The sequence below is a fragment of the Cuculus canorus genome, chromosome 6, assembly GCF_017976375.1.
Source record: "Cuculus canorus isolate bCucCan1 chromosome 6, bCucCan1.pri, whole genome shotgun sequence".
Lineage (NCBI taxonomy): Eukaryota > Metazoa > Chordata > Aves > Cuculiformes > Cuculidae > Cuculus > Cuculus canorus.
The window spans coordinates 24,335,527-24,348,643 of NC_071406.1; the positions used below are offsets into that span (position 1 = coordinate 24,335,527).

At 52.9% G+C, this 13,117-nt stretch overlaps 1 protein-coding gene across 1 annotated transcript; it reads left to right on the forward strand.

The window, feature by feature from the left end:
* Positions 1-119: 119 nt before the first annotated feature.
* Positions 120-12,913, forward strand: HOXD3 (homeobox D3). The gene is made up of 4 exons (XM_054070136.1): positions 120-428; positions 6,000-6,083; positions 9,396-9,941; positions 10,317-12,913. Exons 3-4 carry the CDS (start codon positions 9,446-9,448, stop codon positions 11,066-11,068), a joined length of 1,248 nt encoding a protein of 415 aa, XP_053926111.1. The 5' UTR covers positions 120-428; positions 6,000-6,083; positions 9,396-9,445; the 3' UTR covers positions 11,069-12,913.
* The last annotated feature ends 204 nt before the right edge of the window (positions 12,914-13,117 follow it).

Below are 13,117 nucleotides of genomic sequence, written 5' to 3' on the forward strand. Positions count from 1 at the left end.
AACCCCACTCACTGTACAGTACAGTAAATAGGGACCTCTCTGTGCAGAGCCACACCGCTTCCACCGGCCATGTTTGTTAGCCCTTTCCCCTGATTCCTTTTCCTTTTTTTTTTTTTTTCTTCTCCCCCCCTCCTTCCCCTAAGCCTGGAGACCAAAATAATCTTGCTAGGAACAGTCATAACAGGCAGAATTTCAAAGTGCAAGGAAGATGATAAGAATAGATTTCTACAAGTCCTGACCACGTGATTTGCGAAATAATTAATTCAGCACGTCCCTTAAGAAACACGGAGTCGTCATTAATCTGCCAAGCAAAGGACTCTATCAGACTTGAAAACTGAAGAGATCCCAAGAATATAATATACAAAGGGTGCAGTGCCTCTCTCTGCACACCTAGCTCGTTGGTAGCTGCCGAAAAAAACAGACGCCCGGTACGTAAACATTTTTTTTTTACTTTTATTCCTTCTTATTTAAGCCTTAATGAACTCAGCTGTCAAACGCTTGACAAATAGGGCACGCCGCTTCCTGATTTCCAGCTCGGCAGCGGCCGGAGCGGGCGCAAGCGGTGACCTTTGCTTCCCGGGGAGCGGGGGAAGAGGGCGAGCGCGGAGCCGCGCGGAGCCCCGCGGAGCGGCAGCTCCAGCGCCTCCCGGGGCGGCGGCCGCCTGCGCGGGCAGGCGCGGGGGGAACAATGCGGCTGTCAGGGCAGCGGCTGCCCGGTCCCACCGCCGGGAAAGGCCCTCAGCTCCTTTGCGAGCGGGGTCGTAAATTTTACTTGTGACAGCGGGGCCGGAGCCAGAGCCGAGAGCGCCGACCCCCCCCTCGCCCGAGCCCCGCGCTGCCCGCACAAAGGCCACCCGGCCCCGCATCCCGGCCCCGCATCCCGGCCTCCGCCCGGAGAGGGGCTGCCGAGGAGCCTGGCCGCATCCCGCCCCAGGAGCGAGCACAGCGTCTTCCCAGCTCCCGATCAGCGGAGCCGGGTAGCGGGAGATCGGATTTGTGTTTTTATACAAAGCCACTCTCTACGAACTCTGTACAATATGGACCACGAGGCTGAGATTTCGCTGTGAAATCCCAGAGTCAGCTGGAAATACTTTCTGCAAACAGGATATTCTTTATTATCCCTTGCTGGAGTAATTTCTAAAAAAGCCTAGATTGTAGCTTTTTATTGCTTCCGTTTCGGTGTCAGAACAGAGACAAAGTTTCCTATGTTATGAATTATACATTCAAACAATAACACATTAATTCAATTATTCAAAGATGACAAATGTTTATGTGCTTTGGTAGTGACTAAAGAACAGATCTGCTACCTCACGAGAACTCCTACATTTTTATCAATGAAGTTTTTTATTATCCTGTTAGTCCGGGAAAGAAACCAAACTCCACCAAGACACGCAGTAAAATGGACCCGAACATAAATCGCAGCCCTTTCATAAGAGCGTTTATTCCCGCATATAGCCCGGGCTATTTTATCAGTTTGACAATTGCCGGAGTTGTTGTTATAAATCATCATAAGTAATTCCTGAAAGGGTGCGAGGCTGCTGGGGGGCGGGCGGAGACTGTAAATCTTTCTGTTTTATTGCTCTATGAACATATGCTCCGATTGAAGAAGTCTTAGATCCTTTACTGGAGACAAATTCACGCAAAGCTGGAGTCCCACCAGCCAAAGGATTACATTTCCTTAATACTTTTTCAGTCTCCTTCACGACGTTTTCTTTCTGGTGGCGGTGGTGAAGGTGCTCCTTTCTTCCCGCCGTCCTCCATTTTCACGTTAAATTTCGCCGGGTTTTTTTGTTGTTTCGTGGTTGGTTTTTTTTTGTTTTTTTTTTTTTTAAGCCTTAGAATCTGAAAAGACACCCGAGGGCTGTGGGGCTTTTACCAGGGGGTTCCGAACTGTCCTCCAAAAAGGCATTTTCTTCTGAATCTTCCTCGTGCCTTTGCTCGACCGATGCCCAACTCTTCCCTCGCACTTTTGTGTAGGAAGCCAAAGACCTCTCAGTCATGCAAAATGTCTAAACAGCGGCCAGAATCGTGTTCGGCTTTGTGTGTATGTACACAAGTATGCAGGACACGCTGTGTGTGTAGGGGCTGCTGTATGTACACACAGACACGCGAGCGCGGGGGGCTCTGCGAAACTACCCAGACGCCGAAATATATGGCTGACGGAAAAGGATATAAAGAACCATTACCTCTTACTTGAGGCGAGATTTAAGTGCATCATTTCGAAGAAATATAGGATTATAAATCCGAAGCCGTACACAATAATTTACATTGAACTTATGTTTCCATCACTGGACTCCAATCTTTTTATAACTGGTTTGCAAAGTCAGGAAAAGCAATGTAATTTAGATAAATGTTACAATGCACTTACGGTTAGTATTGTAAGGTAATACGTTACTGTCACATCCCCATGCTTTGGATGGTAATGAAATCATAGCAGATGTTAGATTAGGTGTGGTGTATTTATAGCTACAGATATGTTAGAAAAATCTAACAGAGGAGCTAATATAAATTTTTTTTTCTGCCGAACTGGAATTGTTGGGGAGCTTTGTGGGCACACATGACGGATATACATCGGGTTTGCTCTATGTCTCTCCATACACACAGAGAGGGGAGGCAGGCTCAGGGCAGACACACACGCACAAATGTCATGAGGGTTTTTTTTCCCCCAACGCTTCTTTAGCTTCCAGACACGGGTAGACCCCTCTGCCCGGCGTCTTCCCGGTGTGGAGAAGGAGCAAACAAACATTCGCCCCCACCAGTGAGCCCCAACGCCTTTCGGCCGGTGCAGCGAGGCTGCGGAGCTGCCCTCGGCTCACACTCAGCAGCCGGTCCCAAATACCTCCTATTTCTCCGCCGGGGATTTCTGCGCCCTGGGATCATCCCGCGGAATTCACCTTTCCCCCGGCTCCGCCGGCCCCACGGGGCGCGTAAGTGCGGGCTCAGCCGTCGCGGAGCGGTGCGGGAGGAGCGCGGGCGCGGAGCGGAGGGGCAGCCCCGCTGCGCGGGGGCGCGGGGAGCGCCTTCCCCGGCCCGGCGAGCGGCTCCCGCGATCACGTGGGCCGATGTGCCTCTATTTTAAGGCAGTGCCTATATTTCTGATTATACAGGGGTTTCTCCTGCTCGCCCCCAAAATTCATCAATGGCCGCACGATTTAGAACCAAAACAAAACACGAGGTGGCCAATTGCTGCTTCTGGTTCCAGGAGGCTGATGGCTAAAGGCTTGTGTGTTGATCTTTTTTTTTTTTTTTTTTTTTTTTTTTTTTTTTCTCCTCAAAGCCCAACAAATTCCGATTTCCACTCGCTCTCTTTTATTGGTAGTTGAGCCTGAGCCTGTTTTCGTTCTATCGGGAATTCTGGTGTATGGAAATATTTGTAAAACCGCAAGATCAGGTTTAGGAGAGTATTGTCTGCAGACAAAGGGTGAAGGATGTGTTCTAAGAACTGCAAGCCCAGATCCTGAAAAGTGAGGAGCCCAGGTTTATGATAAATTGATACACAGGTAAGCAACTGCATGACAAAATGGGACCTTTAACCACAGGGGCTGCATTATCTCCTTTACTCAGAGACTGTCTGGAATTTGTTTGTAATCTCTGCCCATAACGGCTGCAAATGCATGGAGTGGTCTCCACCTCCTTGGACGTTTTAAGCCGTATCTTCTTTTTATTATATTCTTTAAATAAGAAGCCGACTCCTTCCCAAAGGCTAGGGGAGAATGTCTATCCCTATCCTGTTCCTAATTTTCGGTGGTTGCAGGAAGAGAGTTACAAATACGCAAAGAAACGAGGCAGAGAGAACTTTGCTGGATGCTCCCATTGCCAAACTAAGATTGAGCATCACGTTAATGCGTTGCCGTGGATAGCTGGGCAGGGGGTAGCCGTGTTGATTTGCAAAGGGCAATTTAAAATAGGCTCATCGGTAATGTAGCCCCTACACAGGGTCTTTTAAATATTCCTGCCAAGTGCCCTCCAGTACCTTTTCCCCTCGCCGTGCATTCGTGTTCCTCAGTGGCTGTTGTTTTCCTCCCCTAGTTGTTTTAGTGTTGATATTCTTATGCTCATGCCTTGGAGTTACACAAGCTGTTTGAAGCACGGCTGATATTTATCTACCGAGAAGTTTCTCGCCCTGCATTTGTGCTGGCTGATCAATAAGGCGGCGGGAAGGTGCCTGGGGGGGGACACCGGTGCCTCTCTGGGAGGACTGGGGGGCTGGAAGCGGCCACACAGGCTCCCCGCGAACATTTGCAGCTCAGCTTCCTCTTGGGCTCTTGCAACCAGCCCAGCTCTCCCAGGGGTGCCTGATTCCGCTGTCTTGTGGCCTGCCTAGAGCCTGAGTGAACTCTCGGTTATGTTTGTTGGAAAGACCCCCGCGCAAAGCCCGGCTTTGTGCTGGCAAGTAGGAGCGGGTGTGAGGGACTCTGCCTGCCCAGAGTCCTCCGCCCCGCGGGAAGCAGGACAGGGAGGCGAGGGAAAGGGGAGAAAGTTGGGGTGGGTTTTTTTGCCTTTCCATTGAGTGTTGCTCTGCTCGATCAGAAGTTAAAGGCAGTGAACATTTTTCTTAGCTGTATGCCTTCAAGCTGCTGGCCTGCCAAGTTAGTCAGCTGAATCCAATTACTGCAAGCAGCATTTCATTTGGCTCGATGGAAGCACTCACTTATAACTTCACCTAAAATTTCAATAATACCTATATTGGGCCCACGCCTGAATAATTCTAAAGATTTCTCTGGGTTTAGGTCTGGCAACTTCTTCTCTGGGGTCGGCTGTGCAGTAGCGGTGCTGGGAGCAGAGCGCAGAGTGCCCGGGATCCCCTCTCCACAGAAGAAACTTTGGGGGCTATTCCTGTGGCCGTGGAAATCTCGGTATTTGGTCAAGCTCTCGCCAAGTAAAGCACGTCTAGAGCAAGAAGTCTGGCTTGTGAGGCTGAGGAGCTGTTTCAGAAAGGGATGAAAAGTCGATAATTAATTAGGCACAAAATGAAAACTTACCGTATTAATCAACAGAGGCTAACAATGACTCGGTTTGCAATATTATGATCTCTCTGCTCAGGGTCTAAGGAACAACTAAACTTACACCACCTTCACACACTCTGTAAAGTGCTGTTTCTAATGAACTCTCTTAAAAAAAATAAAGCACTTAAAGTTGACGTACACCCACGTGAATATATTATATAAGATGTTATCGGGACAGGCCCGGGCCGAGAACCTGAGTGAGCATCATGTGTAATCATGAAGCTCCATTTCCCTAACTCCAGTTTGGCAGCATAAATTAAGGTGATTTCGAAGGGGAATGTTGCATCCTACTAGGCTTGGGCAGGGAGAGAGAAGACTTGGTGGAAAGTTGTAAGGTCTGTTGTGTTGTGAGCTATTGGAGGCGCTTCCGTTGGTTGTTCATTAAGTGGTGAGTTATTGCTATACGAGCCAAAGGTCATTTCAAAGGCTTATGGTGGCTAGATATCGTCTTTATAATGGCCGGGGCTTCTTTGCAAGGGATTTTCTGGCACTCGAGTTTTTAAAGTCTTGAGTCCCCACGTTAGACGGCCAAATGCAGAACGCTCATTTCGGGACGCAAATATTTGAGACGCATTTTCAGCGCTGGGGTTTCTTCGCTTTATCTTTCTCTTACCCGGGGCGCGGGGGGATGAAGCCGCGCTATCTCCGCTCCCGCGGGGCGCTCCGCGGGCCGGGAGTGCGGTGGCCGCGACCGACGGGGGTGACCGCGGCTCCCCCGCCCCGGGGCTCGGCGGAGCGGCTGCCGCAAGGCCGCCCTGCCCGGCTCCGGCCCGCGGCCGCGGGGTTTTTCTCGTTTCTTTGCTCCCCGCCTCTCTCAAAGCGCTATTAATAAATGAAGAGAAGCATCTGCCCTTTGTCTGGTAGAAGATCTGAGGCGCACGGAGGGACACGGTGAGGGGCTACGGGCGAGAGGTGCGTTTGCTACCGAAAGTCCTAGGGAAGAAAAGTCCAAAACAAAGCAGTTTCCGCTGAGAGTTCTCACTTCTGTTGCAGGTCCGTGCCCACGGATTATCCCAAGGAACCTGAAGATCCTACCCACACAGTTAAAGTCAAAAATCAAGACAAAACATAAGTGTGGTGAGTTGTCCCCACTGCCCTTTCCATCCATACCCCAGAGCGCCAGGCCCTTCTCAGGGAACCGGGAGCGCTCTCCGGCGCCGCGGACACCGGGGCGACCGCCGGGTGAATCGGAGCCCGCGGAGAGCGACCGCCTGGGGAACGGGGCGCTCCCCGGGAAGGCTCCCTCGCTGCGCCCCGGAGCCAGCCCCGCCTCTCTCTGTCCCCCCACGCCGTCCCCGGTGCTCTCAGACCCCCAAAGGCGAGAGCCCCCCGTCCCGGGCGCCGCAGCGGTGTCTGCGCGAGTGCCCATCGCCCTTGCCCTGCCCGCGGCCGGCTGCGCCCGCAGCTCCGGCGCTTCCCTTATATACGGGGCAGCCCCGGGCCGGTGGCCGGGAAATGTGCCGAGCGGGGGATTCTTTTGCCGGGCTTCCTCCTACGCGCCGGCTGCTTTGCACTTCTGAAAGTGCCGGCGCTTGGGAAGTATTTTCCTTTTCATTCCTGGCCGGAGCGTTTACCGCCACGGCGCTAGGAGCCATAAATTTTGTTACACCCCGCAATGACAGGTGCATTGATATGCACCCTGAGAGCCCCGCTGCTTTAATAACCGCTCCGCTGGCCGCGCTCGCCGCCTCTTATTTATTCGGTATCATATTAGGTATTGATCCTGAGCAGAATTAAGTGTAGTGGAAGTTTTAGTAGAGGACTGCTTAACACGAAAGGGTCGGGAGGCAGGCGGCCGGCAGTGCCGGGCGGTGTCGGCGTGGGCGGCCGCCCCGGCTGCCAGACAGAGCCGGGAGAGGGTCGCTCCCCTCCAAAAGCGCTGGAACCGGCGGCGGGACAAAGAGACCCGCGCAACGCCCAACAGTTCAGATGAGGTTAACCTTTCTGGAGAGGAGGAAGGGAAATCTGAAACACAGACATGGATACTTTGCGGTTTCCTACCCTCTGTGCCTTCAAGCCCACCTCCCACTGCTCGGCCTCAACATTTGGATGTCACTTTTTTTTTTTTCTTAACCCCCTGGAGGCTGTTTCTGGCCAAATCACCAAGTGGCGAGTCCCTGCTTTGGTGTTACCTATAAAAACATCACCCCGGGCCTTGCACTCGTGGAAAATCAAAACCTGGAAAGGTCCCTCTCTCCCTCTTTCTCTCCCTCTCTCTCTCTTTTTAAGATCTAAAGATGAGCCACCAAACAGTTGAGCATTGTCCATGTGATTTATGGCCCATAGCCTCCTTTTTAGGTTCAAGCAGAGTTCACAAGCAGTTGGTATTTCAGAAAAGAAATAAGGCTTTTAACAGCTTAACAGCAATATTCTTTCTTAAGATTCTGCGTATTCTTTTGGGAACTATATTTTACAAGGCACATAAAAGCCTACGCTTAAGGAGGCGTTGTGCTAACAAAAGTCCTCAGTCCAGACCCTCCTGAAAATATAGATGATAGAAGTGGAAAACAAGCGACAGAGTGATTTTCCACAAAAATACTTTCAGGAGTCGTCGAGATTTTCACATTGTATTAAAACTCATCTGAGTCACCACCGTCCTTTTTTTTTTTTAACTAAAAATTTCCAGGACAGGAAAATAGCTCTTTTCCCACTTCCATTAGCTTTGCAGATCATCCCAGGCTTTTGTTCAGGGAAGAAAAGGACGGCGGCGGTTTGTGACAGGGGATAAACCGCCGAGAGCGGCCGTGGATGGCAGCTCGTTGAGGTTATTCTGAATTATACAGACACGTTTCCCGGTGAATTTTAGAGAACAGATCAGCGGTACTTGGCTGTACCTATTGCTATAGGAGAAAGAGCCGTACTCTGGTAGTACTGCTTAAGTATAGGTTGGAGAATGATAACAATCGAATGCTATCCAAAAAAGTCTAGCTACTCTTCTCTGGTATGTTAAAAGGCTTAAACCCAGAAGAAACACAATGTACTGAGACACGCTGAGTTACAGACTTATATTGTCAGGTGAAGTGCGTGCTAATTTACACAATTACTAAAAATGTCGGAGGAAATCCTTATCCGAAGAGAAAAATAAGAACAGAGAACATTAAAAAGCCGCAAGAAAATTGCAGAACAGTTTCTAGCTCGTAACAAATGCGGAGAAGTTTTGGGATCAGCAAGGGGAGAGGTAACCACTCTGCCCCAGAGCATCTGCCAGAGGGGGACCATGCACTTTCAGCCTGAGCAGCCCGATCAGGGAGCCAGGGGGGCGGGGAAGGGAGAGCCTTTGGTCTGCAGGCTGGAAAAAGAAGAGAACCCCCTAAAACCGATCTCAAACGTCTCAGGTTCTTTCTGCGGGGGAAAATAAAAGGGACGAGGAGCGTTGGGTGAGGGAATTTAATTCATCACAGAATTAAAATAGGGGAGCTGACCTGAGGCTTCCTTTATAGTGCAAAGTGAAGGGAGTGAATGGCGCCGGTTATACTTTAACTCCGGAGGAATCCAGGGGAAGGAGGAGGCCGGGTTTACAAAGAGGACGGGGTTTTTCTGCCTCTGCCCAGCCGCAGCCCGGCTCCATCCATCATGTCAGCCGCGCGGGGCCGTGCGCACGCGTGACGGGCGCGGGGGTCTCAGCCGAAATGGCCCGGGGGGTCCCCGGGGACACTACCCAGAGCGGCCTCGCCATGCTCGGGGGACCCATCCAGCGAAACTCGTGCGGGACCGGTTCAAAGACAGAACAAAGCAAAAGAACGTCCCCAAAACGCCTCAAAAAGTGGCCTCTAGGAAGTCTCACCAATGTGTCCCCGTTCTCCCCAGCACCACAGTTCTTGGTGGCTCTCTCCTTGTTGTCCTCTAGCTCATCCCTAGTATGCCCTGCCCTCTCCCTGGCGTGCCCACGTCCTTCTCGGGTTTGCCCTGGCTGCTGCCTGCTGATCTTGCTCCTTCTCTGGAAATCCTTGCTCGGTCCCTGGCAACTTTAATCCTTCCCTGGTATCCCCTGCTCCTTCTCTGGCGTCTCTTGATCTTCCCTTGACATCCTCTGCTCCTTCTCTGGTGTTCCTTGGTTCTTCTCTGGTGTTCCCTGCTCCTTCATTGATGTCCTCTGTTCCTAATCTGGTCTTCCCTGCTCCTTCATTGATGTCCTCTGCTCCTAATCTGGTGTCTCCTGCTCCTTCATTGATGTCCCCTGCTCCCAACCTGGTGTCCCCTGCTTCTTCCTTGACGTCTCCTGCTCCTTCCCTGGTGTTCTCCAGCCTCTCCCGGTGCCCCAGCTCCATCCCCACCCGCTGCTGCTCCCACCGCGCTGCCCCAAGCTGGGAGTGCCAGAGTGCGGGGCGCTCCCAGCCGGTGCCCCCCACTCAAGGTCTCTCTTTTTGTCCCCGCTGTTCCCTTCCCCAGGTGGCTGCGAGTGGCCCGGGCCGACGACGTGAGGCGCGGGGCGGCAGTCAATGTTATTTGAGCGGGGGCCGCGGGCCTCGGCGATCGCAGAGCGGAGGATGCAGAAAGCCGCCTACTACGACAACGCGGGGCTCTTCGGGGGCTACACCTACAGCAAGGCCGACGCCTACCCCTACGGCGCTGCCCACCAGCCCTACGGCCAGGCCGGCCTGGACGGCGAGTACCCCGGCTCCGCCTGCTCCGTGCAGGGCTCGGCGCCCGGCCGCGCCCCGGCGCACAAGGGCAGCGAGCTGGGCGGCAGCTGCATGCGGACGGGCGGGGGCGGCGCTGGGGGCAGCCAGCCCCCGGGCATCGGCGAGCAGCAGCCCCCGGCGCTGCCGCCCTCCTCCCCGCCCAACCCTGCCCCCAGCGCGCCCCCTCCGAAAAAAGCCAAGGGGGGGCCCAACTCCGCGGGCTCGGCCACCTCCACCCTCAGCAAGCAGATATTCCCCTGGATGAAGGAGTCCCGGCAGAACTCCAAGCAGAAAAGCACCTGCGCCCCCTCAGGTAGCCCGACGTTCTCCCCCCCGCCCCGGGGAGCCGGGCTGAGCCCCTCGGGCTGAGCCTCCTGTTCCGGCGCCCTGTCCCCATCAGCTGTCACCGCCCTCGCCTCCCCCTCGGGGATCCCTGCTCTGCAGGTGGGGCTGGGGGCTCCCACCCCGCTCCCCTTGTCCTCTCAGCGGTGGCGGGCGCGGCCCCGACGGGTCGGGCGGCCACCGGGTGTCCCGGGGGGGGAGGCAGCTGCGGGGGTGGTGGTGGTGTCCGTATGGAGGGCGGGAGCGGTGAGGGCTCCGGCCGAGCGGGAGGGGGCGGCGGGGCGCCGGGGGACCTCGTGGGGGCTTTCAGGGGGAACCAACGCCTCTTCGCGCCTCTTCCCCGCAGGAGAGAGCTGCGAGGACAAGAGCCCCCCCGGTCCAGCCTCCAAGAGGGTGCGCACAGCCTACACCAGCGCGCAGCTGGTGGAGCTGGAGAAGGAGTTCCACTTCAACCGCTACCTATGCCGGCCGCGCCGGGTGGAGATGGCCAACCTCCTCAACCTGACGGAGCGGCAGATCAAGATCTGGTTCCAGAACCGCCGGATGAAGTACAAAAAGGACCAGAAAGCCAAAGGCATCATGCACTCCCCCGTCGGACAGTCCCCGGACCGCAGCCCCCCCCTGAGCGGCCCGAACCACGTCGCCTACTCCAGCCAGCTCCCCAGCGTCAACAGCCTCAGCTACGACGCGCCCTCGCCCACCTCGTTCGCCAAATCCCAGCAGAGCATGTACGGGCTGGCCGCCTACACGGCGCCGCTGAGCAGCTGCCTCCCGCAGCAGAAGCGCTACGCGGGCGCGGAGTACGACCCACACCCCATGCAGAGCGGCGGCGGCGGCTTCGCCAACCCCAGCCTGCAGGGCAGCCCCGTCTACGTGGGGGGCAACTTCGTGGACTCGATGCCGGCCTCGGGCCCCATGTTCAACCTGGGGCACCTGCAGCACCCCTCCTCCGCCAGCGTGGACTACAGCTGCGCCGCCCAGATCCCCGGCGGCCACCACCACGGACCTTGCGACCCCCACCCCACCTACACGGACCTCTCCTCTCACCACACCTCTCAGGGACGGATGCAGGAGGCCCCCAAGCTCACGCATCTGTAGCGGGGGGGGCGGCCGGCGGGGCCCGCTCCCCTCTCGATTACCTCACTTTTCTGACGGGACAGTGTGACTTTGCTCTCGAGTGCCAACAGTATTAGTGGATGTGTCTCCCCTAGCAGCTCCCTCCTTTCTCCCGCAGCCTCGGGTAGGTCCGTGAGCAGGAGCCTTTCTCTTAGAGCTGTGTTAAGCATGACAGTGCAATATACTGCAAACCGAGGGACTGATAAGCTGGTAATGATGTGCTTGAAGGTAAGTCTTAGAGATGCCGTAGTGTTAGCAGCGCGTCATGCTGAGGTGTTTTAGAGCAGCCGTGAGCGGTGGTAACTCGCCCGCGCCTGAGCTTATGTCGGAGAAGTTAATTTATGGATCCTTCCGTAACGTGAGGATCGCATCGGACTAAATGATATTGTATTTATTATTTTAAGCGAGACTTTTTTTTTTTTTTTTTTGTATCACTGATTATTTATCCTCGTCTTAATGTATTTATGTGGGTATTTGTAGAGTTCCTTCACCAATACTTCGGGAGAGAGATTCAGGTCCGTGGTGACTTACATTTCACCTATTTAGTATATTCAGTCTGAGCTAGTTGAGAGAGTAGTCTTGAACAGTTGTAACAGTGGCTGGTGTTTGTAGTTTATGTAAGGATTAATTAAGACAGCAAGTTGTAAGTCTATTTAATAGAGTAAAACCGTGACATCACACAAAGAGCCGTTACACTTAAGAAAAAAAGAATCGGAAATATTATAAAAGTATTTATTTCTGATGTCCCAGCGGAGCGCTGGGCTGGCAGCGGCTGGGCCTGGGGAAGCCTCCTGGAGCCGGGAGAGCCGCCGCTTTGAGGAGGCGACCTACAGAGCGAGGCGCTTGGCCATCTTGTTTCAGATCAAATCCTCCATCCAAAAACCTCGGTGAGGTTAACATTTATTTATTGACTGGGTATCTATCGCACATATTATTATTTCGGTGGGGTATTATCTTTCTTTCTCTCTTTTTTTTTTTAATTTAATTTTTTTATTACATTCTGGCTATCTGAAATAGGAAAGAAATTAGAAGCTTAGAACGCAAAAAAATTAGAAACCCTCTGATAGTGCTAATTTCATTAGGGTCTCCATAGCAATCCGCGCAGCAGCTGCCGCCTCCTTTGTTATTTATACCGTTGTCTTTATACTAACCATAAATCAATTTTTTAGACATCTTTGGAAGCCCGAGCTTTTCCTCTTGTTTTTCATAAAAATAAACTTTGAAAGAAAATTGACAATCACCTCTAAACAGCCGCAGGGAGCTGCCGAGGCAGTGCCGCCGCGCTCCCCGGCGAGGACGGGCCCGTCCCCTCTGCCCGCGGCACCGGGGCCGCCGCCTCGCCCGCCAGAACGGAACGGGCAACACGGGGGGGACGAGGAAAAAATAATGGAAAGAGAAAAAAAAATAATAAAATAAAATAAAATAAAAAAAAAAAAAGGAACGATGCTCTGAACCCTCGTGTTTCCTTCTCTCTGGTTACACGGCTGTGTTGAATCCCTCGCTGAATTTAGAGAGATACTTCTTTTGTAAACGTTGTCATTAAAGTCTCTTCCTGACGGTACATGTCGCTCCGAGAAGACTGTTCTTATCTCTTTCTAAAATTGTCAAGTTAAAGATTAAGCCGAACTTCTGTATTCCCCGCCAAACCCTCTGACGTGCCACTTCCCAGTTGGACAAACACTGCAGCTCCTACTCCATCCTTAATGACAGGACCTGGCATTCCTATTGTGAGGGATATTTTAACTCCTCCAATTCTGGTCCACACAGACCAATTTTCCTTCTTTCTTTTCTCTCTTTCTCTTTCTCTTTCTCTTTCTCTTTCTCTTTCTCTTTCTCTTTCTCTTTCTTTCTCTTTTCCTTTCTCTCTCTCTCTTTCTCTCTCTCTCTTTCTCTCTCCCTCTCCCTTTCTCTCCCTCTTTCTCTCTCCCTCTCCCTTTCTCTCTCACTCTCCCTTTCTCTCTCTCTTTCTTCTCTTTCTCCCTTTCTTCTCTTTCTCTCTTTTGTTCTTTCTTTCTTTTCTTCCTTTCTTTC

What these genes read in the sequence shown, in the direction of transcription:
- HOXD3 (XM_054070136.1), top strand. Translation starts at nt 9,446, where the DNA reads ATGTTATTTGAGCGGGGGCCGCGGGCCTCGGCGATCGCAGAGCGGAGG. An exon ending in AAGCACCTGCGCCCCCTCAG is followed by an intron (nt 9,942 to 10,316) that starts GTAGCCCGACGT and finishes TCTTCCCCGCAG; the next exon opens with GAGAGAGCTGCGAGGACAAG.